The 27,825-nt window shown below is 53.4% G+C and overlaps 1 protein-coding gene across 2 annotated transcripts in view; it reads right to left on the bottom strand.

Annotated features, from left to right (window-relative positions):
* LOC114499275 (protein FAM178B) overlaps positions 1–27,825 on the bottom strand; it is a 43,421-nt gene continuing 15,596 nt past the window's right edge. For both annotated transcript variants that reach the window (XM_028515308.2, XM_036030095.1), the window contains 5 exons: positions 27,288–27,375; positions 19,707–19,832; positions 2,452–2,529; positions 1,994–2,146; positions 1–682 (listed from right to left, as the gene is read on the bottom strand). In XM_028515308.2, the coding sequence (XP_028371109.2) occupies positions 650–682; positions 1,994–2,146; positions 2,452–2,529; positions 19,707–19,832; positions 27,288–27,375 (478 nt within the window). In that variant the 3' untranslated portion in view covers positions 1–649. The remainder of the gene's footprint in view (positions 683–1,993; positions 2,147–2,451; positions 2,530–19,706; positions 19,833–27,287; positions 27,376–27,825) is intronic.

Here is a 27,825-nt window from a genome sequence, read left to right as displayed (position 1 = left end):
AGTTGATTTCCGAGCTCGAGCTCGACAATAGACTGAACTAAGTGTGATTACAGCTTTGATCTACTGTCTCACTCTGGGGATCTTCCCCAATAGGGTGGGAGTGGGGAATGGTCCCAGACTAGGTCCGGACACATGTTCCCTGTCCAGGCCCCAGGGGGTTTCTGGGGCCACAGGAACAACTGATCCTTCTTGGAGGTTTACAAATAGCCCCCTGCTATAGGGCAGCAGGGACTGAGTCCCAGTCACATGACTGAGGTGAGCATTCAGCAAACTGGATGCTGGGCATGGGACCTCAGCATAGGGATTGCAGGAAATCATCTGAACCACTGATGTGAAATTAGACTTTAGTGCACACAAAGAAACCTCACATTGGTGACAGGGAGAGGAAGGAGGATGGGAGGACTGTGGCCTGGGAGGGCCTTGGGTGCAGAGGACGTGCTGAGTGGGGAAGGAGAACGGTGGGTGTGGGGTGGGCAGGCAGGGTGAGGCAGGATCCCTTGCCGGCGGGGTCAGGGCAGTGGTGGTAGAGGGCTCTTGTTTCATCAGACTGGTCCTCCTCTGGCCTCCATTCTTTGCTTCCTCCAGTTCCATGGGTCCTGTTCACTCCCTGCCAGAGCCAAGAGCCATGGGCCACTCCTACCCTGCTCCATTAGACGTCTTCCCAGGGGCGGCAGTACTGGGCCTGTGGCAAGGTGAAAAACAGGGTGTGCTAGCCCCGGGCCCTGACGTTCCCCGATTCTCCAGTGTCCAATCAGCATCCACAACAGCCCTCCTCTGAGCCAGATGCTGAATGACAGGACTCCCAGGGCTCACCACAGGTAAGGACGGCAGGGCAGCAGTCCACAGGGCCACATCTCTGCCTGGGTTCCCTCCACTCACTGCTCACAGCCCCAGGGCAGTGTGAAAGAAGAAAGGTAAGGACTGCCTCCTGGCTTGGCCAGGACACGAATCACTTTTCCTTCTTTTCATGACAAATGCAGTTTCCCACCAAAAGGCTAGTGTGATCTAGTTCCTTGGGGACTGAGGGTGAGGTTTGCTCTCCAGCTTTCTCAGGGACTTGCGAAATCTGAGACCCAAGCCACAGCCTGTGGCAACATGTCAGCCCCAAGTCAGAGGTTACAGGGGAAGGACAAGCGCAGAGAAGGCAGAGGAAAGGTGAATGGGAGCCAAGGAGCACTGTGGAGGGTGGGTGCTCATCGCCACGGAGGGCTGGGGGCCCCGAAGGGAAGTGCCCCTAAGCTAGCCGGTGCTGTTTGTCAGACGGATGGAGACCAGAAGGAGGCTGCCAGGGTAGGCAGGGCTGGACTCTGCTTAAAAGTCGGCAGGCGTGGGAGCCAGGCTGGCCCTGTGCCCTGGTTCTGACATTTACATACTGCCTGCCTGCGTGATGGGGCAAGCTATTTAACCTCTCAGTGACTCTGATTAGCTTGCTCATCTGCAAAATGGGGTCATAATAATACCTGCATTATGGGGGTTATGTAGACTCACGTAGAAAATGGCCTCATTCAATAAGTATTAGCTATAAATACTATCATCTAGAGTCTGAAAAAATAAGGGTATGGAGAAATTGGAGGGACCAGGGCAATCTGGGAATGTTCCTCCTAGCTGAGTAGGAGGCCAGCTTCAGGCCTGCAGGACAAGTAGGCAGGGGGTGGACAGCTGGTGTCTCTGGTATCCTTTCCTGGCACTGTTCATGATGAACTGGTCCTCCCAGCTCAGCGTATCCCCTCTCCAGGGCAGTTTCTCTTTGCATTTGCTCTGGAGAGGCTTCTCTGTAACCCCCCACCACATATCCACACTGGGTATCTGACTTTTGATAAGGAAGAAGGTCCTCCAGGCTGCTCCCCTCCCCCCACATCGCCCTCTCCACCGGTTTCCCAGCTAGAAGCCCAGAAGTGTAGCAGCTGCAGTGGGGGTGGACACGCTCTGGCTCTGGTCAGCCTCCTCACCACTTCCCTCCCCTCTTAGGTCAGGGGGCTAGAAAGGGCACCACCTGGGGCTGGCAGTGGGACAGCAGCTCCTGCCAGCGGATGTAGGTCTGGGCAGCTAGGTCCTTGAGTTTGGTCCGGTGCATGGCCTGGGGGCTCTCCCGGATATGGGTGCTGATGTGGCAGTCCAATTGCAAACATAGCAGCTGCAGCTCTCCCTGCAGAGACAACCGTGGAGGGGGTGGGCCCTCCGGCACAGCCACAGTGGGGGAAGAGGAGGAAAGGAGTCAGAAGAAGAGGGACGCATATGAGTGACTGCTCAGAAGTTGGGCAGGAAAGGGAGGAGAGGGACTGGGCAAGTGCCCGGGGGCAGGGGTTGGGAAGGCCCCATGGGATGCTGGGAGAAGACAGAGGCCCTCTACTCCAAGTCTCCTTCTTTCTCAGCCCCTTTTTGCACTTCCTGACAGCAGGCTGGGCTCCAACCCAACTGATTGTAGCCCATCCATCCTCTTGGGAGACTCACCCACTGGTCTGGAGTAATGTCTTGGCAGCTGACCACCACCCCAGCAAGTGTCAGGAGGCTGTGACACAGGTAGCAGACCTGGAGAGAGAGCACAGGAGACAGGCGTCCCTAAGTCCCTCACTCCCAGTCCTTGTTCCCAGGCCCTGGGGGGTAAGGGCTGGGCTTCCAGCCAATTTCCTGGGCAGTGTCTTCAAGGAGGTCTCAGCCCTACTCACTCAAAGCTCTCCCTCTGGTGAATGACCTTCCTCCCTTCCTTCAGAAAAGAAGAAACCCTTCCAACCAGAACCCCATACTATACCCAGTCCTGTCCTGGGGCTCCAGCAGAGAAAGCCATTAGAGAGAGGGCCAGTCTACTCTGACCTCTGCTCTGCTCCTTGAGACACCGACCTACATGTGTGAGCACTATGACCAGGTCCCACTCTCCTCTCTGGGGGATGTGGTCCATGGGTGCCCACCTTACCCCTTGGCGGAATACCACCTGCATAGAGAGATGTGCAGCCCCACATCTGCATGTCAAACCATGCAGCCCCACATCTGGCCAGTTAAACCATGCTGACACAAGGAGGCAGGCGAGGAGAGAGGAGGCAGAGGGTTGGTTTTGGTTGAGCATTTGCATGCCTGACCCACCAATTCACACCCTTGCTCTTGCCTATTGGACACTGAGGGGTGAAAACAGGACAAAGGCCAATTCCACCTGATCAGAGAGTGGTTTGACCCCAGGTGCTCTTACATGCTCTTGGTGCCCATCCATTTATGGAACATTCACCTTCTGTGCAGAGAAAATGAGGTATGGGGAGCACTCCAAAAACAGGCGAGGCCCTGGTGTGCGGACAGTCTGCTCCTGGCACTCTGAGGTGCTGTCTGCAGGCCCCGCCCCACCTCGGACTCCTGATGTCTGAGATAGGGAGGGTGGCAGGAAACAGCCCACAGACCCAATATTGTGTACCTGGCAGATAACCAGCCCTGAGGCTGAGCTGGGAGGGAGAGGTGGGCTCCAGCAATGGGGTGGAACTCAGAAAGAGCCCAAGGCTTCCCTGTTCCCCAACTTCCCCTGCCCTATTCACCCTCTCCCTTAGAGCACCAGGTGGTGCCCCAGAAACTGGGTAGTCTCTTTGCATGAACCCAAAAGCCTCCTTAGGGCAGAAGCTAGAACCACTTTTGAGAGCACCAGGCTTGGCACTATAGAATGTAGTCTTCTTGAACTCAAATACTGCTGTACAAAGTCCTGAGGAGAGAGGCCATTTGCCCCCTCCCCCAGCAGCACCTGCCCTACCCAGACCCAGTTTGCTCTTCAGCACATGGCTGAGGTCCCCAGGTGGCTTGACCCCACAGCCTGGCCATGTTGGGCTGCACTGCCCACCGCACAGAAAAGACACGGTGGGAGAAAACCTGGGGGGTCCTGGGCTGGGGCACACCAGTGCCCAGAGTCCCCCTGCAGGCTGGCTCACCTTGCTCCCTAGGGGCTCCCTGCCCCCAGGCTGGCCTTGCTCTTTGGAGGCAGGGCCATAACATTTGGAACCCCTTCTGACCTCTGCAGCCCTGCCAAAGGGCTCGGTGCCACCTCTCCCCAACCCTGGACATAAAGCAGGCTCAGGCCTGTGTGCCAGACACTGTACTTGAACTAAGACACAGTCACAATCAGACATTAAAGGGAGAACGGTACTTCAGAAAGGCAGTCATTTGGTCAACAAATCCTGAATTTCAGCTTCCCCAGGGAGCAAAAGGAGAAAGGATCTATCTAAGGTTTTTTTTGGGAGGGGATGGGGGGGTCGTTAGGGGCCAGTGTATGCAGCTCGAAAGGTTCAAGGAGGAAGTTACTAAGCTAAATCAGGCTTCTAAAGAACAGTGAGATCTGTGGTGAGGTTAGCCCTGTGAGGCCAGGGCAGGGCTGAGATTACAGTAGCAGACAGACCCGGGGGGCTGATTCAGGGAGACAGAGGCAGGCACCATGAGGGACTGCCTGCCAGGTAGCTGGCCAGGGTGGAGCAGGAGGAGGGTACCCTGAGGACAGGGCTAGCAGCAGGGGTCTGGACAATAATAGGTAGTGGAGGGCAGGGAGGCTGGCTTGAGTCACCCCAAGATTACCTCAGGTATGCAGGTTGTTTGGAGCTAAAGGCAACTTTAGCCTCAGGCTCAAGAGAATCTTTTGCCCCTCCTTTTAACGACCTGGAAGAACTTGAATTAAGGGGCCTTGCCCAGTTTGACCTATATTATATATAGGTCAAAAGAGATCATTTCTTTTTGACCCATCTATAGGTCAGGGCAAACATTGTTCAAATGTCCGTTCTTATCCTGCAATGACCCTTTGAAGTCCCCATGGTGCATCGTGTCATCCCTAGCTCAGAATGTCCTCTGTCCCTCAGTCCCTCAATCCCATTCTGTCTCTGATCCTCTCTTGCCTGTGGGTCTCCCACTCCCTTCTGTGAGGTTCCCATACATATGTATGTACTACATTTGTTTTTTTTCTCTTGTTAATCTGTCTCATGTCTATTTGATTATGAGACTGCCTTGAGGATAGAGGAAAGTTTGTTCCTTCCCTACACAGGGGACACACTGGGAGCACCTGAGTGACATGGCATGCCCCAGCGTGACAATGTGGCTCTGAGGGAAAAGATTATAGAATATCCTTCTTATTCCTTTTTTTCTTAAGATTGTTTCTCTACAATGTGTGTGCTTTACTCATATAATCAGAATACAATGAAAGTTGTTAAAAATTAATTTTAAATAAGTGCCAAGAAGAATTGACTAAATCTAGTTGGCTTTGGGGTGCGTGTGGGGCAGAGGAGAGGGACATAACCTTGAAAAGAAGCAGCACCCTGGGGACTGACGATCCTTTCTGAGAGGGCGTTGAGCAAGGTGAGAGTGAGGTGGCAGGAGACACCAAAGAAAATATTCAAGGGCAGTGGTCTGAGGGTGGCTGGGAAAGGAGCCTGTCTGCAGGGGTCGGGGGAGGGGAGAACGGGGTTAGCTCTCAGCACTTCCACTGGTTAATTGTCCCAGTGCTGAGGTGGGGGCAGTGGCTTTTTTTTGCCTGCCTGCAAGCTCAGGTGGAGGTCCTTAGCAATTCAGCCTCCCACCCCCTCCCTGAGCTGTGCACAAAAAGCCAAGGGCTAAAAGGGACCTCAAGCCAGCCTGGATGGGTGCCTGGGGCAGAGCGTGTGAGGGTGGGCCCAGGATCTGAGGAATGCCCTGGAGGAAGATCTGTGAGGAGAGGACAAAAGGCACCACTTGTATGCAGGTTTTGCCACTTTGTTCTTATGCTGATCCCTCATAACTGAATCTGGAGGGAAAGCCCCCGGGAAAACTATTCCGAACATGTTTTGGGGGTGCGAGTGGTAATAGCAAGAAGGAAATGGTGGCTTCTAAGAAAAGCCCCGTTAACCACATTCTATCAGATGATTTCCCAAAGGGGAAGTCACCTGCCGGCTACCTGGAAGAGGGTGATCCCTGGAGTGGGGCTCAGTGAGGGGAGGCCCTTTAAGGAAGATTCTGACCCCACTTAAGGGGATAAGGTTCCGAAACCAAGGGTCCTTATGACTTGGATTAAATTTAGTTTTCAAACCCAGCACTGGAAGTCATTTCTCTCTCTATACACCCCTCAGAGACCTAGCTTTCCCCCCAGTAATCAGCAGCCCCGGAGGCAGCAAAAGACACTGTCCTGGATCTGACTAGTGCTCACAAGTCTGGACCCCTGGCAGGCTAAAGACAGCATCTTTTTTTTAATTGTATTTTTTTTCCATTACCATTCATCTCCCTTATACCCTTCCCCCACCAAAGATAACATCTTGACCTAAATTTTTGTTTTAGCTACTCAGCCCCAAAATGGAATTACCTGCTGGCTGTGGTAAAACCAGATAGACAGAGGCATAGCAGGCCTCAGAGCTATTCTCCAGACCTAAGAGATGACCCATCACCCTCACCTAACCTCTGACCAGTGGGCTCCCAGCTCCACCCAAACACCTATTGCACAGTCTCTTGTGATTTTGCCCTACATAATCTGTAGCCTACACCCCACTGGGGAGTCGGGATTCAATATTAAACTATTTTCTTTTGTGGGGGTCCAGAACGAATCACCCCAAGCTGTGCCTCTGTGGTATGCAGATTGTTTGGAGTTAAAGGCAACCTAGCCCAAGGCTCAGGAGAAACTTCTGCTCCCATTGATAACTGCATAAAAGAATTTGAATTAGAGGCCTGGCCCATATCAGCAAAATTTTCCCACCCACCTACAGGGCAGGGCAAACTTTTCTTTGCTAAACATTTGTTCTTCTTATCCTGCAAATACACTTTGAAGACCTCAATATACATCATATACCTTAATCCCCCTTTCTATCTCTAAACCTCTCCTGCACTCGGGGTCTCTGACTCTCGTGTATGTGGGGTTCCCATACGTATGTATTAAATTTGGGTAATCTCTCTCTTGCTAACCTGCCTCAAGTCTATTTGATTATTAGACCAGCCAGAAGTTGTGAACTTTGAGAGCTGAGAAGTTTGTTCCTCCTCCACACTTTCTATGCTGCAAACTCCTCCTACCCCTGTATTTCTTTGGGGCAGTGCACGCAAGCAGAAGGACTCAAACAGTGGGGTCCTGGTAACAGTTCCAACTCGGTCAGAGTTATCATGAACAGTGTGTGCAGTGATGCTTCTGGGAAGAAAAAGGCTTCATTATGTGCATAGGATGAGCTCAGACCATGTCCTCCCCTCACTTCCTTGAGACCCGAAGTCTCAGCGTTAAGGAGAGGGTCCGACCTCATCCAGACAAACGCACTGAGTGCATGCATGGCCTCTTCTGAACCCCCAGTCTCCCAGATTCCTCCCCACGTCCTGTTTTTGTGCTGCTCAGAAAAGCAGACATTAGTGGACACTGGACTCTGGCTTGGAGGAGTCTGAACCCGAGTCTCCATCCTCTGACAGCCCCACTGCTGTCAGGGGGACCAGAGGCTGGCCAGGGAGCGCCAGCTGGGGTGAAAGCGGGACGTTGCCAGCAGGACACAAACTAAACAGCCAGGTATGAGCATTGCATTTCCTGCTCCAGTCGAGTTGTGACCAGTTCCTGAACTTAGCAAGCCCATTCCTGTCCTAGCTGGCAGCACAGACTTGGGGCTCTGTCTTCTCTTTCAAAGGGCAGGAAAGGGAGGCTGGGCAGAGGCACCCAGTGCCAGCAGACTGAAGACCCCTGCTTCCTCACATTTCCTGCACAGCTGGAAGTATAAGGTGGCTCTGAGGCCCCTTTGGAGTCCCTAAAGGCATGTAGGTGGGAGTGGGGTGTCTGTGGCTTCAGGGTTAAAGAGCAGTACAGAGGCATTCCTTGGTGGGGAGGCGGCAGTGGGGGCTATACTTGTTCAGCCTTCAGGACCTTGTCTGAAAATTGGGCCCTCACTGTTCAGGTTACCCAGGGCCTCCCCGACTGGGTGTGAGTTGGAGGCTGGGAAGCCCCCACAGGAAATGGGGCCCGGGAAACCTCAGTCAGCACCCTGGGGAGAGGCAGAGTCTGAGGGTGTGGAGGGACAGGACGTGTCTGAACCCCACGCAGACAAGACAGGACCATCCCCTACTACTGCTACTAGCACTAGAGCCTTACATGGCCTAGCCTGCCCCCTGGGGAAGGATGACAAGGGTAAGAGATAGCAGACAGCCTGCTGAGCTCGTCAAGTGGGGAGTGATAGGTCAGTGTCTCCTTGTTCTGGTCCAGCCAGTTCTGACCCCAGGAACCAGGGCCAAGCCTCCCTTTGCAGCACTTTTATCACAAGAGGAAAGGGACAAAGGGTGGCCATTTCCCAGGAACTTCATCCTTTACGAAATTCCCCTCCAGTAATGCCAAGGGAGCAGGAAGTGGCTGGGAGTATTTACGCTAAAAAAGGCCAGAAGGAGGAGGGAGAGGTTCTCCCAGGAATCTGCTCATTCTGCCCGGAACATTATGGTTTCTTCCACGTCAGGTCATGACCAGGAATCTAGACTCACCTAACCAGGCAAGTCTTTAACCCCATCCTGTTCCCTGGAGGCAGAACCATGCCAGGTGGGGATGGCAGATCTTGTCACTGGCAGGAGGATCCTATGGGAGCAGCTCTAGCCAGGCTCTAGGGCAGCTGCTCCAGGGCAGCTGGGAGGTGGGGGAGAACTAAGGCTGACCCAGGAACACCTGTTGTGGGGGACCAAGATGGACCACAGGACATGCCCTCCCAGTCAGGCTGCAGCTGGTATCCCTGGCTCCTGCTCAGGAAGTCAGCCCTGAATGCCTACTGGTGCCAGGGTCCCTGCCTGAGACCCTAGAACAGCCTCTTCTAGTTTGGCCTCTGCAAGTTCATTGACTCTGGGTGGTAGCTGCCTTGGGGGACCCACATTCAGCCACAATCTGGCTAGGCTGCTCTCAGCCCTGCCTGGAGGACCTGGGGGTCCAGCCCAGCTGGAGGGTTGACTCCAAGAGAATTCTGCCATAGGTCCCATCATTGTCATGTGTGGGTCCTCTCAGAGGTTTTGTTCCATTGGAGACATTTAGACACATGTACATGTGCTGAAGGTCAATGCCGTAACCAATCTAGTCTGGGAAAGATTGACACTGCCCTGGTCTACCTTGGGTCATTTCAGACCCAAGGCTAGGGCTGGGTCCTGATGAATTTCCCTCCCCTCCCCTCCCCTCCCCTCCCCCCTCCCCTCCCCTCCCCTCCCCTCCCCTCCCTCCCCTCCCCTCCCCTCCCCTCCCCTCCCATCCCTCCCTCCCTCCCTCCCTTCCTTCCTTCCTTCCTTCCTTCCTTCCTTCCTGTTTTTAAAAACTAAATTTGAACCTATAGCCTCAACTGACAGTGCCCTGAGGCAGGGGGCTCACAGAAAGAGCCTGGTGATCTCTCAGAAGATGAAAAAGCTGAGGTTGGATGGTCCTCTGACTACATGACCATCTACAGCAGAGGTCAGGTCTGAAGCAGATGTCTGTGCTCTCTCCTTTAGGCTGGACAAGCTCCAAGTGTGTGCAGTCCCTCTTCAGAGAGAACAAGCCCCTACTGCTGGGTACAAGGGCCTGCTGGCGGCTGGACAGGGAGAGGCTGAAGCTGCTCCCTGGGAAGAGCAGCACTGGAGCCTGAGCCCCCAGGGTATGGTCTAGGCCCTCCACCTCGGGCTGTGCAAATGACAACAATAATTAATGAGTAATCCTGAGGCAGGGCTACTTGCAGGCCTCAGGTCAAGAGCCTCAGCCCATGAGAAAGCCACAGCTCCTCTGGCTGATGTGTCCACAAAAACACAATGAGAGGAGATGCATCAAAAAATGCACTTTTTGATGCATCTCCTCTGGACCTGTCATGGAATGTGGCACCTGTTATCTCTAGGATGCTCTCTTCCCTGCCCCATGAGCCAACCACAGGACATGTTCCCCTTTCCAGAGCTGTTCCTGCTCCAAGGTCATACCCCTGACCTTGGTTTGGACCAATATGAAAATAGCAAGCAGAGAGCTGTGTCCAAAGGAAAGCTGAATTCAGAAGTGACTCTGACCAGGACAAGTCATCAGCCCTAAGCCCTAAAGAGTAGGAAATGATGAAGACATACGACTGATCACCGGGAAATGAGGAGATGGTGACACACCATCCCATCCTAGGCCAGGGTCCCTGAAGGCACAGGGCAGAGAGGCCAGAGAGCAGACATCATAGGTAGGGCCTGCTGAACTCACCCTGGGGCTTGTGAGCTGGACATTCAACTCTGTTCATGAAAGCCCCTGTTTGCACATGGGGGTGGGTTTGAGCCCCAAACATGGAGCAGAGATGAGGCCACTTGAGGGTGATGGGATTTGGGCTGGCATCACCTGGACAGGACTAGGACTTCTGGCTCAGCAGCTGGGAATGGCCACACCTGGAAAGGTGCTCTGAGGGCCCCAGCAGAGCAGAGAGGTTGGATATCTCTGTGGAGGCTGCCAGAGCCTGGGGGGCTGGCCCAGCATGTGACCCCTCCTCAGATTCCTCACAAGAGGAGCCCCTCACCTGCACTTCCAGATGCCCAGGGAAAGTGAGTTCAGAGGCCTGAGAACCGAACTCATTTGAAAGAGACAGGATTCTCTTGAGCTCTATTCTGAACTCAGGACTGGGCCCTGATTGGCCCTCACCCCTGCTCTTGGTATGGAAGACAGGGAGGAACTGAAGGTGATGGCATAGTGTGGTGGCCAGGGTGGGAGAGAGGAGTTGGGACAAAAGCAGGAAGGCCGAGGGCTTCTGTTCCTGTGGACCTGCTCTAGGGAGCTTATCTGGGAGCATCTGACCCATTGCTCAGACTGCTGGTGGGAGGAGCTGAAGGGCTGTAGACAAACCCTTGCTAGAGCATTCCCACCCAGCCCACCCTTCCTTTCTGGCTTCCTACTGGCCCTGGGGGGTGGGGGAGATGACAGGCAGAGTTGGCTGGCTCTTCCTGCTTCTCCAGCTGGAACAGGATACCCTAACCCCAGGGGGATGTAGACTGGAAACCCAGCTCTACAGGCTACCTGAGAGGGGCTAGGTTCTCCAAGCACATATTTGAGAGCCCACACCTGGGTGTGCCTGTGTGCATCAGTGCATGGGGGGCCATGCTGAAGGAGTCACTGAGACTAGCCAGGGCATGGCCCGAGCATCCTCCAGGGCCTGGAAAGGCCTCCCAGTGCAGTGGCTCCCTTAAAGCAATGGCTTCCTCCCTTCTCTCTCTCACTGAATTGTCTCCTGGCATGTTGGCATGGCCAGAGTCTGGGAAGCATTGCCCTCCTTATACTTCCTAAGGATAACAGAGTGTAGGGCCACCACCCCTGCATGAAGACGAGGAGAGTGCCATGGACATCTAAAGTTTCTAGGCACCCAGGATTCTCCCCCTTCCTTTGTCAGAGTGTCCCAGTCTCTTGTCCCCTAGGTCAAGTTGCTCCATAGTAGTGACTTTAGCCCTGATTCCAGGGGAGACACATGACCCAGGCTGGCCTATTCCTGTAGGCCTGGCTTTGTGATTGAGTTAGAGATGAGGACATGACCTACGCTAAACCGTTGAGGCTAAACTGTGGGACTCTGGTTAGGAGCCTGGGACACAAGCTGTTACTTTCTCCCTGGCTGGAGTTGTTGAGGGAAGGATGTTGAGTGTGGAGTTTCCAGAACCAGTGGGAAAAGCCTGCCTGGGAATGCACCAGAGAGCAGAGCAGAGATGTGCAGAGGGCAGCACAGAGGCTTCAGGACACTGCTCAGCCCTGTCCAGCTGAGCTGGAGGGGCTGTCCCAGGACCTTTTAGGATGTGCGTTTGAGTTAGTCATTACAGAGTCCTGGCAAAGATACTTGGGAGGGACAGAAAAGGTGGTGAGCAGAGGGTAGGTGAGAAGGCTGTGGTCTGCCTGGCAACTGCTCCTACAGACAGAGAACAGTGGGTAAGGCACCTCACACACCTTGCCTGGTCCCCCTCAGATGTGTGGAGGAGCTGAGTCCCAGCTGCTTAGACACAGCACTTAGAGGGCACTGCCCCTCCACCTATCAGCTCAGGCAGGGTGGGTGGGGCTGGGTGCAGGGGAGGTGGGGAAGGGTCCCACAGCCTCTGCCTGCACAGCCTCCATGAGGCCCTTGGGCCCACCTGTGCCCAGCAGAAGGAGTTTGTTCTCTCTGAAGAGGGATCCACTGGGAATTAGGTCAACATAGACTCTGGGCCGGTCCTCAATGGTGACACTGTTTAAGTGTGTGAAGCCACAGGTGAGGGAACAGCCTAAAGGACCATGGGAATCCAGGGCAGGAAGGACAGGCTGGGCACTGCCAGGGAGGAAGAACAGCAGGAGCAAAGCCATAGACCTGAGAATGCGGGTTTCTGGGAAGGACACCCACGGCCTGGAATCAGGTGGTATGATTGGATTTTCAGGAGGCAAGTGCATGGATGAAGTGGGCTGGCTGATGAGGCATGGAATAGCAGGGTTTGGATATGATATGACAGGTGCTGAGGGTCGCTTTTTCCTGAGTAGGAAGGGGAGGAAGATGATCACAAAGTTGCCCAGAATGACTTGCAGGAGTTAGGGTATTAGGTCAGAAACAGAGAAGACCAACACGGGGCAAGGACAGTGCCAGGGGAGGGACCCTGTGTCTGGGGTGGAGTGGGAGAGAGCAGGCTATGCCTGAAGAAGCCTAGTCTGCTCTCTCCAGCTGAACTCTGTCGCTTCACATCCTGCTCACATGCTTGCAAAGAAGCCAGAATTCCTGGGACCCAAACAAAGGTGGCCTGGGCCTGGGCCCTGTGTGGCTTCAGATGCTCAGGAGGACCTATTCTGAAGAGGGTCAGTGGCCACTTAGTTGGATGTAAAGCACTGCCAGAGCACAGATGCCCCTGTAGAGTCAGCTTTCCAGAGGCCAACTCTTTGAGGTTGATTTCAAAAGATGTCTGATGTTCCTCACTGTGGAGGAAGTCAGGAGAAACCACCACCCACCAGTCAGGCAAAGGACACACTTCTCCCGAACATGTAGTTTCTGTTCCTCAAAAGTAGTTAGTTTTCCCCCCATCCCTCTTAATCTTGGCCTGACTAGGGTCCCCAGCCCTGAGGTACGTGGTTCTCTAAGGTGCAGGGTAAGGGCAGGAAGAAAAGGACAGCACCTGTTGGTGAGAAGGCAGAGTGTAGGAAGAAGGAGAGCCTCCCAGTCCACCTGTTCTTCTGGGTGACACAGGAGCCAGGCCTGTGCTCAAACCAAGCCCGAGGGGGCGCCTGTTGCCACGCCACTGCTCAGAGCCCGCAGGAGAGTGCAGGGGTAGGCACCTTCCCAGCCTTCTCCTGGAGCTGCCCAAACCTACCCCAGCTGCTTAAGGTGCTCTTGTCAGGGTCACGAACACAGGGACAGGCTGGCTGCCATCTAAGCAGCAGAAGCAAAAGCAGTAAAACTTGTTTGTCAGCTCTATTAACACAGGCGCACACCACAGAGATAGGCGGGAGAGGCACACACACAGACACACACGTACACAGATGAGGAGATACAGGCCTACGCTCTCTGTGAGGACATGTGGGGACCCCGGGAGTATGGGTGCTCAAAGGATGTGAAGCCCTAAGCATGGTCCAGGCTCAGAGCACACCCCACTCCAGCATCAACTGTACACAAGCACTTCTCCCACCCACAGGCGTCCCCAGGCACAGGGTTGGCCGCAAGTAGTATGCATGGTAAGGAAGCTGACAGGAGCCACCTGTGGTTGGCCGGGTTCCATCTTTGTGGCATGGCCTCTTGTAGCTAGTCCACGGGGGACAGGGATCGGCACGTGTGCAGAACCCTCAGTGGGTCTCAGGCTGTTTGGCCTACAAGGACATCATGAGGCTGTGAGGAGAGCCAGCCCAGGAAGCTGAGGAGGACACAGCACAGGGCTGCCGGTGCCTGGGTGCAGGCCCACCCTGGACTTCCCCTCTGTGGACCTCCCTTTTCTTTCACATAGGGAGAGACAGTCCACTTCCTCAAAATTCCCAAATTTAACCAAACTGGGGGAAACTCCCACCCCACCATAAAGGTATGCATATCTGCATACCTTCCATATCTCTAGGGGAAAAGACAGAACCAGAAACTCCTTCCCAGTGGTGCCTATATAGCCAAAGCCTGGGGAAAGATGGCCAGACAGGGCAGGAAAATGTGGCAGATGGGGCACAACAGATGACAGAGGCTCAGCAAGGCCAAAGTATCAATAACCTCAGTCAAATTGAGTGGGCCAAGACTCTGCGATCTGTCACAGCTAGACAAAATCTGGCCAAACACACTGTGGACAAAAAAGGGGCCACATACTGAACCTGACTGGCTCAGGGGAGGCCTGTGTGGTGGCCTCACAAACTCAAGTAAAAGAAACCACATAGGATAGCCTGAAATTAAAACTTCCTAACAAAAAGCAAGTCATGGCAGGTAGTCACGTCCTAGCCCGCAGCTGAGCCTATTATCTTCTTGCATCTAAGATAACATACCTTTGAAACGTCAGAGTGATCTTTTTTTCCAGACCCCTTACAGTATCACCTCGGGCAGCAGAGCAGAGACCACAAACAGGCCACCTGCCCCCCCACCCCACTGCTATCTTATTCCCTGAATACCATCTCTATGTGCTGTACATGTTAACTATTAACCATCCAGTACCCGCCAATGTGAAAGAAGTACGGTTCCCTCTGTTTCACTTTTTTTTTTTTTAAGATTTTATTTATTTATTTTTAGAGAGGGAAGGGAGGGAGAAAGAGAGAGAGAGAAGCATCAATGTGCGGTTGCTGGGGTCATGGCCTGCAACCCAGGCATGTACCCTGACTGGGAATCGAACCTGCCACACTTTGGTTCTCAGTCCACGCTCAATCCACTGAGCTACACCAGCCAGGGCCCAGTTTTACTTTTTATTCAATCCTAGAGATATCCCCACTTTGCTTTCTCCCACCTCTCTAGTCTGTCACCAATGGATTTCATGTAACCTTTGTTAGGTCTCCTCCTTTGGTTCTAATGTATAAAATAAGCTGCAAAACTGCCATTTTCAGGAGGATTTTTCAATCCATTGATATTTTGCTACTGGACAACTGTCATCAGTTTGGATCAAATAAATTCATTAAAAATTCTCTACAGGTTTGGATATTTCTTACATCAACAATGGTTTATGTAAGTCAACAAAAACCCAACAATTCCCAGGATCCCTGGTTCTGGGTTGGAAAGCTGAGCTATTTGCATCTGTGGAGAGCAGGACCAATAAAATGGCGTTGGTCTGGTCAAGATAGGATAAAGTCTATAAAACACAATGACGCCACTTGTGTCAACCAAGATGGCTGCCAGTCAGTCATGACACTTTTGCTCAAGAAGGAAGCCACACCAGAACATCTGGCAAGGAGTGTTCAAAATATCAGCATACATGAGCTGAACAGACCCATCTGTAGAGGTGGAATACCACAGGATAAGCCCACCTGGAATTCCTGGACCACTTATCAAGGGTCCCAAGACACTGATTAAGAGACCCAGAGGGTGGAGGACATGACCCTGAAGGGTATGACTGAGGTGGACTTCAGAGCCACCACGGAGACAGCCTATCTCCACATTCCAAGGCGTGGCTCCATGCTGATCTGACTGATGTGCCGCTGCCGGAGGCTCTGTCCTGCCGGACTGAGAACTTTGTTTGCCTCACTGCTGGCCTGGCTCCGGAGATTCAGCCTAATGAGACACTGATGGCTCCCCGGCCTACTTGCTGTCTCCTGGACCCACAGACTGAGACTCTGGGGCTGAGTTTCGTTATCCCTCAATTCTCTTGTGTGATGTTACTACTGATTGCATCTGAGTGATTATTATTGTTATTAGGTTAGTAGTGATTTGGATTGGATCTGCATTAATAAAAGCCGAGTGAACAGCACAGTCAACTGTGTTGGCTTCCTACTATTTCTCAGTGCCGCCGGTGCCACCTGTCGGACTGCTGGTCCGACACTTGGCTCGACACTTTCAGTTGGTTCTTCAGGCCTGAATCAGACGATCTGAGCGGGGACCGAAGCCTGGCTCATAGGAAAAACTAATTGTGAAACACATGTTCCTGACAGCTTCCAGGAGACAGTGGCAACTTGAGTCCAGTCACGTGATGTTTGTACGCGTGGGGCTGGCCTGGAGGTCCAGAAGGCCCTGTCTCTTGCAGAATTGATATCTGTGGGCCAGAAGGGAGCACCTGGAGACCAACTCTGAGTATACTCCTGCATTAAATCACCTTCTCTCCTTGCTGAGACCCCAGACATCACTCAGGCCTCTGTTTGCTTTCCATTGGGAGAACCCCTCTCAAACCAGGTCAGCACAGGGCCAACAACGGCCACTGCGGGGGCTAGAGAAACCTCTTCTTTCTCCTGGTAGTTCTTGTGGCTGGATGAAGAACTTGAAGATACACAGCAGATAAGAGGAGGAAATCAAATCTTAATACCTGGGTATAGGGAATTCACATAAACATACAAATTACGAGGACAGGCCCTAGACAGGGAGCTCAGTTGGTTGGAGCATTGTCCTGATACGCCAAGGCTGCAGGCTCGATTCCTGGTCAGGGCACACACAGGAGGCAGCCAAGAAATGTATAAATGGGTGGAACAGCAGGTTGTTTCTCTTCTCCCCCTACCTCTCTTTCTCTAAAATGAGTGAATAAAAATAAATAGACATTTTAAAAAAATTACAAAGATAGTGAGGCAAATTAAGGTATATATGTCATTTTGGACTAAGGATGGGGAGGTAGGCAATTCACAGGCCTTGAAAAAGATCAAACCTTTTGTAAATACATTCCTACCTGGCCACCCACAAACAGCAGGACACAGAAGGGAGCCTAGATTTTTTGCTTGGATTCTCCCTGTCCGCCACACTTCATTCACATGTGCCAAGGCTCCCTTGTCTGAAGCAGATTTTTCTATCTGAATCTCTAGGCAGGAAAGGGGAAGGTAGCAAGCTCTTCCTGAGTTTATTGGGCTTCAATTGTTTTTTGTTTGAAATAATCTAACTGACACACCAGCAAGGGGCTGGGCCACCATTTCTGTATCCAAAAGCACTTGAAAATGCTGCAGGTATTCTAATCACCCCGTTAAGAAGCAGGATTCCTATACTCCACCAGCAAGGTGGTGATCTGCTGGGATACAAACAGCCAACGCAGGCCAGCCAGTCTTCCCTCCTCACCTACCCTTCCCCACCGCTGAATGGCTGTGCTAGGAGCAGGTTCTCTCCTTTGTGGCACTTGGTGGTTAGCTTTCCCAGGCAGGACTTCATGAGCTTATTACTACACACAGTGTTTTCTGATTGATTTCCCATGAGCAGATGACACTTGTCAAGCACCTCACAGAAGCCCAGGCTACACACCCTTGCAGCCCTAATGATACAAGAACTTTAGAGACAATGGGGCCAGCGTGCAGAGGCTGCTCAGAGGGTGTGCAGAGGAAGGTTGCCAGAAGGAGGATGGGATGGCCAGAATAGGGAGTTGAGGGAGAAGAGAGTCCAGAGAGGAAGAGGAGTTAAAGTTGCTTCATTCACTCATTCACTCATCTAGTGCCAAACATACCATGTGATGTTGGGAGACACTGGCAGTGCCCACAGTCTACCTAGGGACATGACAAGTAAAGGGACAACTGCAAAGCCCTGAGATCAGTGAGAACAGAAAGTCATGCCCTGGGCAGCAGAGAACAGCTCTCCCAGTCTGGAGAGAGGCTGGGAGCTGTCGGGGAGAGAGGAGACTGGGCCAAGGCCCCGGGCAAAGGGAGGGGGTGGGGAATCCAGGGAGTGGAGCCTGGCAGAAGTGCTTATCGGCAGGGGCCGGAGGAAGGCTGCACATACGGCACTCTCTTTAGGGCAGGAAATCTCCCAGACAGGAGTGAGCAGGGTCTGAGGGAGGGGGTTCAAAGGCTGGGAAAGGGCCCATCCCATTTCCTCCAGGCCAGTCACCTGTGGCCATCCTCACTCTGGCCTTAGTTTCCCTGCTGTACCTCAGGAGAAAGAAGGCCAAGCCTTTGAGCTCTGAGGATAAAAGACTCAGCCGGCCCAGACCACCACTCCCTGTAAAACAGGGTGGAGGATGCCTCCACTCTTTTTGGCTGGTGAGTAGCCTGATCATCTTTGAAGATGAAACGTGCTGGGCCTAATGAGGAGTCAGTTGCCGCAGTGGGGGTAGGGCTGGGCTGTGGAGCCAGTCACCTGCCCAGCCCAGTCACTTGCCCTACCTAGCCCCTCCTGGTCAGAACAGAGCACAGCCTGGGGGGACAGAACACTTCACATTTCTGTGTCTTCCACAGTGCCTCCGACCAGCCTGGCCTGCACCCTTCCCTCCTCTGCTCTGGGCCACCTCTCTCTCAGGCCAGGGCCACTCCCAGGTGGGCTCCTGCTACCGCAAAAGCATCTGAGAGCCTCCTGAGCCCCTTTCACTGCCCTGGACCAGCACACTGTAAACTTATGCCCTACTGCAGGGTGCCAAGACATGCCAACTCTTCTACGTTTCCAGGCCAAACTGGTCATTTCCAATATGGCCACTGACCAGGGGGACACTTTACAACCTCCTTTGTGTGTGTGAGAACAGTCCTCAAAATAAAGGATACCATGAGGTCAGGTCACAGGAGTGGCCCCAAGGCACCTGGAAGTCACATGTACCACACGCCGTGAACAAGGCACAGTCACTCCTTTACCTCTCACCACACCCCTTCTTCCTCCCCCATCCCAGGCCTGGGCTCTAACCAGTGCCTGCTTGGACAGACCACTTCCAGGGTTGCCCTCCCAACACCCCACTTGGCCTCCATAACCAGCCCCAGTTTTTAGGAAATAGTTGGTACAGGAGAAAGGGACATATGGACATTTGCCCAGGCAACACAGCGGCCTGGTGACAATGGCAGGAATGGCAGGCAAACCTGAAAGACAACCTCCCTTACACTTTCCAGAAGAGGGCATGTACCTGGGGGTTCTCATAGCTTCTTAATGGTCCATTTGTGTTCATTAAGTAATTAATTCATTTATCTGATTTGCAGGATGATGCCTAAAGGTTAGACTTCTGAATTCTCAACACACAGCCTTCAAGTGAACTTTTAGAATTACCACCTTCCTAAATTAGGAAGATGCCTATCTGTGTTCCTCACCCTGAGTCCCAGGGCGAGAGTGCTCACTGAGATTCACCCGCGCTCCCCGGAAGCTAGGTTTGGGAGTCCCAATCTGAAGCCCCTACACCTACCCCTGCTTAGCATTCACGCCAGGGGCCACAGCCTCACCATTCCAAACCCCACACCTGTCAGCTCTGGGGGACCTCGCTGACCTGACTCCCGCCAAAGCATGACTCTCAGGGAACCTGGGCAGCATCTGGAAAGTCAGTGAGGAAAAATTGGAGAAGGCCAAGGACTCAGGCTCACTGATGACTATGCTGAGTAAGGACAGGGATGTTGGACCTAGTGGTGCCCTGGGGGAACAGGGTGCCTCTCATGGCTGGACCCTTCCCAGGCTTCGAACTTCATGTCCCTTCCCACCACACCCCCCTCATCAGCATTTCTGCTCCTGCATCCTCTCTAAACAGCATGGTAAGACTACTGGCACACCCATGGCCAGCAAAGCCACCCCAGGGTGTACAGGGTGCAGCAGAGTCCAGAGCAGGGCCAAGTGGACATTTGGCCTGATGCCTGTGCACACAGTGCCCCATAGCAGGGGGCCTGGCCAGGGCACTAATCAATCACAGGCCGTGCCCACACCATGACTACCTGCTCACCAGAGGGAGGCAGCTTGCTGGTCTCTTTTCCCTCAGGGCCCGCAAAGCTGAAGGATGAACAGCTTTGCCTTACCCGCTTCCCTGGTGCAACAGTGGATAGAGGCAGGCAGGTGCAAGGTGCTCACCTTGTGGTCTAGCTCAGCACTGGCCTTTGGCTGTTGTTCCTGGCAGGGTGGCAAGGTCTCAGAGTCCAGGTACAGCCCAAGGGATGATGGCCTCATGAGGCTCAGGAGCCGGCTGAGCTCTACCAGCTGGGAAGAAGAAGAGAGGCCATTACTCTCGATGGGTGGCACCTGAGTGCTTGGGCACTGCAGGGACCCTTGGCCTGGCTGTCTCGGCTGGCAGTGGTGGGTTAGAATGTAGGCTCTGGAGCCAGACCACCAGCTTCCAGAGCCTGGATCCACCTCTCACTTGGAAGCTGGGTCTTCTGTGTAGAATGGAGATAAGCACACATCTTCCTCCCAAGAAGGAGGTCACACAGTCATACGGGACCTGGTACAGGGCGAGTCCTCCCTTAAAGGAGTGACCTAGGAAGAGCTCTGTGGGCTGGAGGTAGAATCCACTTGCCTGGTATAAGCGCACTCATGGTTGAGAAGAACTGAGACCAGCAGAGAGGGTCTCCTCTGACATCAGGAAGACCCTGCCCACCCTGAGCTGCTGCTCACTCTGGGGCCCATTCTCCTGTGTCCCTTTCTTTCTATTTAACTTATTTGTGTGGGGCCTGGGCACAGGCTCAGGAAAGAAGAGAGACTGTGTACATCCCCCCACCCCCCAACCTTTCACTGGGAACAATGACCGACCGACCTGGCCATGAGCGGGTGGGTCTGCCTGGGGCCAGCTGTAGTGTGTGGGTCCTTGACTTCGTGTAGCAAAGATTTCACATGAATCCAGGTGACTATGAGGGTACATTCATTGAAACTGGGGACAGTGAAACAAGGAAGGACTTAGCATAGAGGAAGCAACAGGAGAACCCAGGCCGGGATGCCTTAGCTCCCTGGGAAGTCAGAGAAGAGGGGCTTTGGGGACAGGTTCAGAGTGTCAGTCTGGGACAAGCTGCCAGCCGCCCATTGCCTTAGAGTTTAGGAGATCCGAGCCTGTGAAGAAAGAAGTGGGGAAGAAGCCAAAGAAAACGGCAAGGGCTGATCCCCAGAGGGAGAGGGCAGGCTGGGTCCTTTGTCTTGAGGCTTTTATCTCTTTCTTCAAGGTGGGAATCTTAGGGGAGGCCTCAGGGGAGGATTTCAGTAGAATATCCATCAGTTCTCCAGGTGTGCCCTTTGATTGGTCAGGGTCATGGTCCCCTTTGATTGGTCAGTGACAGGGGTGGGGGTCTGTAGCTGATGGCATCACCCACCTGGTTTTGCTGCTTTTCTGGGCCTGGTGTTATCTCCAGGGAGGAAAGGCCAGGGGACAAGAGGTTACCCTGGGGGCAAGGTCCTAGTTTTCCCAGTTTTGCCCCCTACCAAGCACTCGGGCCCTCCTGCCTGGGTGACCACCATCTACACCTGGCTATTGTGCTCAGCTCTCTTTCTCTATTCCACTTGCCAAGGAATTGTCCTAGCTTCTTACTATCCCACCTCAATGCTGCCTGCCCTGTTTCATCCTACCACTCCCCCATTTTCCTTCCAGAGAAATTTAAAGCAAATCCAAACATTGTATCATTTTACCCATAAAGAGCTTCTAACAGTAAAGGATGAGGATTTCCACCACCCCCATCTCCCCCACATAATCACAATACCATTCTCTTGCCCAATAAAATTACCAAGAATTAATTCCCCATATGATCTAACAACTGTGTTCAGTTTTCTCGGATGGTCTCAATAGATCCTTTTATAGTTGCTTTGTTGGAATGGGGATTCCCCCACAAGGTCCCCACCTTGCATTTGGCTGAAATGCCACTTAATCTGCTAGCTACCCCCTCCTGCTCCTTTAAACAGCTCATCCTCTCTGAACAAATGGGCCAGTGTTCCCCACCCTCTGGACTGTGGTCCTTGTAAGTCCAGGTGTCTGAAGCAAGCAATTCTTCCTACCTAGCCCCTGTACCTGGTTTGGGCAGCCTCAGCCAAACTCCAGCAAGGCCCATCCAGCTGCCCTGAAGCTGATGTGTGACAGAGCAGGCAAGCAGGCTCCAAGTTCCTGGCCCCTCTGAGGCTATGTACGGCCCTAGGGAAGGGGTGGTGGTGGTGTAGTATGAGGGGGCCGAGTCAAGGGAGTTCACAAAGGCATCATCTCTTCAGAAGCAGCAGGTGCAGGGTGGCCAAAAGGGCAAGGTCTCTAGCCCCAGAGCCCAACTCCCTGCTTGAGCCCAGCCCTGCCCAGCACACCTGGCTTCCTCCCTCTGACTCACCCTAGGACACCTGCTCAGCCCCTCAGTGGCTGCAGGCTTAGACAGCCCAAAAGAGCAGCTGGGCTGAGTGCTAGGAGTCAGGCCTGACTCCTGGAAGGGAGCCAGGGTTTCCTGGCTTAGTGTCTGATCCTGTCAGAAGGGGAGAGGAGGCGGCAGGGAGAAAGAGGGAAGGTTCTCAGTGAATAGAGGCACCATCTGGAGCTTCACCAAAACCAAGTATGCCGCCTTGCTCAGTCCTTGCAAGTCTGGGGATAGTTTTCGAAGGAGCCCTGCCTGCTCAGGGCTCACAGCTGCAGCCAGTGCTCCCACGAGCAGCCCTTGGGCAGGCAGCCTCGCCTCACCTGGACCCTCCCAGGCAGGAAGCCTTAGGTGGGGCAGGGCAGAGGAGCACACAGCACTCCCCGTGTTTTCCCTCTCACTCTCTGAAAAGAGCTGCACTCTGCTCAGCGCAGAGAGCCTGCCCCTTCCGCTCGCTTATTCTCTTTTGGTTCCAGCTCAGCCATTGCCTCTCTCTCCAGGATAACGGCTTGTTTGGGCCCTGTGGGTCCTGTCTGGACCTGGGTCTGACCAGCACATCTCCCCACCTTGCCCCCATTTCTGGGAGCTGGCTCTGTAAACACTCTGCCCTTGAGGGCAGACACTTCTGGGCCAGAAGCAAATGATCACCCCAGAAAGCAGGTCTCCACTGGCAACAGTCTGCCCAGCAAGAGGACACAGGCCAGTTACAGCGTGGGCACTGTCCACATAGCCTGTCGTTCTCGTGCTCAACCCTGAGTGGTCTCCCACTCATCCAAAGGAAAAGGCCAGGGTCTTACGTGCTTGATGCCCAGTGGCCCCTGCTGCTTCCAGGAGCCTGTACCCTGAGTAGTTGCTCTGACCAGACACCGCACAACCTCCCCTCCCCTTCTTCCAGCCCCAGCTCCAAGCCCACCCTCTTGGTGAGGCTCACCCAGCTCCCCAGATCCCCTCAGCCCTCCAGCCCACATCACTCCACTTGCCAATCCAGACTGTGCACTATTTGTATTTCCATGGCATTTATCACCTTCAAACAGGCTATGTAACCTGCTTGTTTATTATTATCTGTTCCCCTTCCCCTCACTAGAATGTAAGTCCCAGGAGGGCAGTTTCATTCATTGTGGTGGTCCCGGAGCCTAGCACAGTGCCTGGCATATGGTATATGTTTAATCGTATTCACATTCGCAAACAGCCGGGCAGGGCTGCAGCTATGCAAACCCGACCCCGCTTCAGCCATCTGAAGCCCATGTTTTCCAAACCCCAAACTGGAAGACATGGCCTGACAAAAGAGGCCTGCTGTGTGACAAGAGGTGGCCTGAGACAAGAAACAAACTCTGACTTCCCTCTGAACCTGTTCCACCTGTGCCTTGCCTTGCTCAGTCAAGTGCCTCTCCACCCCGCCAGGCATAGAGATCCTGGAGCCCTGCTCGCCTCCCTTCTCTCACATCGCGGGTCCTGGTGGCTGTCCTTGGGAAATACACCTAGACTCTGCCCACTTCTTGTCACATGGGCCACCCTCTTCCCTGGTCAAACCGCCATTATCTCTCACCATGGTTACTGCCATCGCCTCCTTCCTCCCCACCCCAATAGTCTATTCTCAATACAGCAGCCAGAGTATACTGTAAAACTTTTATAAACCAGTTTTGTTTTTCCTTTTAAAACCTTCCAATGGATTTCCACTTTGGCATGAAAGTCAAAGCCCCCACCATGGCCTGGAGTTGCTGGAGGATTGAGTTCCCACTTTTCTTTCCGACTTCCACTCCTGCTCTACCCTCAGCCTTCTGCTCCAGCTGCACTGGCCTCTTTTTTTCTCCAACATAAGAGACGTTTGCCTGCCCCAGGGCCTTTGTGCTTGCTGTTGCCTCTTCCCCTAGAAACCTGCATGACTCCTTCAGGTCTGTGCTCGAATGTCCCTGTTCACCCTATAAAATAGCATCCTCCCAACACTCCCTCTCCTCTTTATCTGGCTTTATTTTTCTCCATAGCATTTATCACAACCTGGCAAGTCAAACATTTACATCTTCCTCAGTCCCTGTGTCCACCTCCCCTGGACCATGAGTTTCGTGAGGGAGGGACTGAGTTCTGCTCAGGACTGTTTCTTTAGTGACCTGAGAAGTGTCTGGAGCATACTAACACCTGAGGCCAAAACTCTGCTGTTCCTGGGATAGTCCGGGGAGTTGCAGGAACCATAGGAGGCAGTGTGACCCTGAGACTCTCCTGGAAAATGCAAGCCTTGGCGTTGTTGTGTCCTGACCACCTACAGGAGTCCTGATCCTCAGATTCCGTGTCCAGCACCTGCTCCTGCTCCCAGGGCCACAGACTGCAGCCTGAGTGGGGAGCCAAGCAATGCAGGCATCAGGGACTTCTGCCCAGCAGCGCCTTGAGGATTCCCTGCCCGGCACTCACCCCAGATCCTCTCCTCCCACAGAGTCAATTTGCAGCTGCTCCAATCCCCCTTCCTAGTGAATCAGTCGAGAGGTTTATCAAGCTCTTGTACACTGATGAAGAATGAGGGAGGGATGGCCCTCACTTATCTGCGTCCAGGACTAAAGCTCAAGGGACCAGCTGGGCACCTGCAGCATGAAGTCACCGGTGTGGTCCAGACTGCCACCACAGTGAGAGCCAAGGGAGTGGTTAGGGGAGTGCAGATGGCTTGCTGCAGGGTCAAGGGCAGTACTCCAGAGCCAGGATCTCTGGGCTTGAATCCCAGACCCATGGCTTTGCTGCTGTGTGATCCCAAGAGTCTCCCTAGCCACGCCTATCTTGGTTTCCCCATCTGTAAAAGATGGATGATAAACAGAGTTCTTACCACCTGGGGCTGCTGTGAGAAAGAGGTGAGCTTTGAGATGGCCCCTGGGACACCGCCAGTGCCAGCTGGCATGTTAGCCACCACTATTCAGTTGGGAGTGACCGGTGAAAAAGAGGAAGTGTTGATACACAGCGCTGTGCACAGAGGCACGGAGCTGGCCTGTGGAGCTGGGGACAGGTGGCACTGACAGGCCACACAGGGAAGTTGGGAGAAGGTGTGTGGGCTGAACACGGGCAGCCGTGGGGCTGAGGTGCTCTTTGAAGGTGTATTTCATGAGGATCTGTCTGACAAGCCAGACTGGACAGGGGAGTGCCTGCAGCGGGAGACCTGGAGGAGGCTGTGCAGCAGCCCAGGGCTGGCAGTAAGTAGAGCTGGGGAAACACTCGGAAGGGGAAGGCCGTGGGCAGGCCCGAGCTGGTCCTGCCTCCCCTTGAGCTACCAGGAGTCTGATACAGCTCTGCACAGCTGTCCTGCCTGCCTGCAGACTCCTCTCCTCAGCACGAGCACTGACTCAGCCTTCAAGGCTTGGTGCAGGACACCTCTAGGAGCTATTGCCTCAGCCCACCTTGCTCACACCCTCTCCTCTGAAGGCGTCTCTTGGTGCAGAATCTGCAGGCCTCCCATCACACTCCCCTCACTGTCCGGGGCACAGGCTCTGGTCAATAAAAACAAAGGTAAACAAAACCCCGAACCTTGAACTGACCCTGCATTGGAGTCACCTTCTGTTTTTCTAGTCACTGTCAAATGCTGCTGCTGGGTGGCTACCCCTACTCACCACCCACCACCTACAGCTGCTCCTTCCTTCCGTGGTCTTGGTGCTCTGGCCCCTCGCTGTACTCCACTGACACCGAGAACTGTTCTCCTGGGGTTCCATGACGCCCCAGCCCAGGCCAACACCAATGCCTCTCTGCCAGGCGGCCCTCTGGAGCCCTCTGGGACCACTTGGTCTTGTCACCCACTCCTTCCTCTCTGCACCCCTGCTTGCTCCTAACCACATGGCAACCCTAACACTGGCCCCTCTGTTCTTCTTCACAGAGATGTCCCCTCATCAGGCCATCACTTCTGTGAAGTGACCCCTGTGCGGGCCACTCCCTCACCCACCCCTCCCAAGGTCTCTGCCTGGGACCATGCACACATCTCGGGAACTCACTTCCACAAGTGAGCACCCATGTAGTTCCTGGGTGTGCCCAGCACTGTGCTGGGCACCAAAGGGCAGCAGCAAGCAAATGCCTTTTTGTCCCTGGCCCCCAGGAGCTGCTGGTGTGTGCGTGCATGCGTGCGTGTGTACTGTGTACACAGGTACACAGACCTGAACAAACACATAAGAAAATACCAGGAGGTGAACACCACAGATAATTTAAACACTGGGTAACAGTGGCAGGGTACTTTGGGTTGGGTGTTCAGGAAAGACCTCCTGGAGGAGGTGACACTTAAGCCGGAATTGGAATGACAAGAAGCTCCAGCCATGCTAAGCCCTAGGGGAAAGGCCTTTAAGGCAAAGGGGACAGCCTGGGCAAAAGCAGGCCAAGCTTGCTCCGATAAGTCAACCCAACTGGTCACTTTTCTAAGCTGCCTCCCTGTGATGTCAGACTCAGCCATATTGTCCACCCTGCCACTGAATGTGCTGGAACATTCTCTCTGGGCAAGCAGTTACACGGGCTTGCCCAGTATACTTTTAGTGACCAGAGGTGGGCAGGCTTTCAGCAGGCCTACCTTGCGGGTGCAAGTGGCTGAGCTAAAGGCCTCAGCCATCTCTGGCACTTGTTCCAGGATTGCAGGGAGATTCTTGGGAGGGTGAGACCATTCCCAACGCCCCCCCCCCCCCCCCCGCCACAACACACACATCCTGAGACCGCTGCCCCCCAGTCCCTGAAGGGTCCCTGCAAGAAGGTTGCAGTCATAGCTTTATGGAGAGCAGAGGAATGCTGGAAAAGATAAACTCCACCTCCTCGCTGACCCAAGAATGCCTAACACCGGGACAGAGGGACAATGAAAAGGAACAGTTCCAATCGAATAGTGTTTGTTTTCCACCTATGACAAGTGATCCAAGCAGGGGCTGCAGAAAGAGGGGATGGGGAATGTGTTGCATGGCCCAGTTTCGGTTTGGGGAGGTGGGAAGTTCTGGAGACAGATGGTGGGGTGGCTACACAGCACTGTGAATGTGCTTGAGACCACTGACCTGGATGCTTCAGAGTGGTTAGAACTCTACACTTCAAATGATTAAGGTGGTTAAAAGAAACAGTTAAAATGGTAAAGTTTAGTTAGATATAGTTTACCACAATAAGAAAAAGTAATAATAATATGTTCCTTGCTCCTACTCTGTCCTCAGAACCTAGCACCTAGCAGGCTTACAAAAAAGTAATTGTCCAGTGTAGGAATATGAGTGAAAAATTCAAACTCAGCTTGGGTCTCCTGGCCTGAGGCTCTTAACCTTTGGGAAAAGCATGGGGACGAGGAGCAGGCTACAGGGAGAGCTGTTCCCTTGCCCACAGGGTTCCCAGGCCCCAACAGACACCCCTGACGGAGACACAAACTCACCTGGGCCTTCTCCTGCCAGAGAGAGAGTGTCTCCTGCTGGTCCAGCAGCCGGGCAATGACCACGAGGCTGAGCTGGCTTCGAAGCTGCCTGTGAGAGAAGGGCGGGGTGGGGGGAGACTGAGGGCATGACATTCAGAAACGGGGGCTGTTGACATCCACGGACACCCACGTGGGGTAGGACACCCACCAGAACAGAGGTAAACAAGGGAGAGTCACTCTCTGAAGCACTCGCGCTTCCTCCTCTGTTTTACAGCTTTTATTTTATTATTTTATTTTTTAAAAATATATTTTATTTATTTACTTTTTAAAAAGATTTTAAAATTTATTTTTTAGAGAGGGAAGGGAGGGAGAAAGAGAGAGAGAGAAACATCAATGTGCGGTTGCTGGGGTCATGGCCTGCAACCCAGGCATGTACCCTGACTGGGAATCGAACCTGCGACACTTTGGTTCGCAGCCCGCGCTCAATCCACTGAGCTATGCCAGCCAGGATTTATTTTATTTTATTTTTTAAAATTATTTTTATTTTATTTTATTGATT

Source organism: Phyllostomus discolor, chromosome 6 (genome assembly GCF_004126475.2).
Source record: "Phyllostomus discolor isolate MPI-MPIP mPhyDis1 chromosome 6, mPhyDis1.pri.v3, whole genome shotgun sequence".
NCBI lineage: Eukaryota > Metazoa > Chordata > Mammalia > Chiroptera > Phyllostomidae > Phyllostomus > Phyllostomus discolor.
The sequence above is the reverse complement of the archived record's forward strand: the minus strand, read 5'-3'. Positions and strand labels throughout refer to the sequence as shown.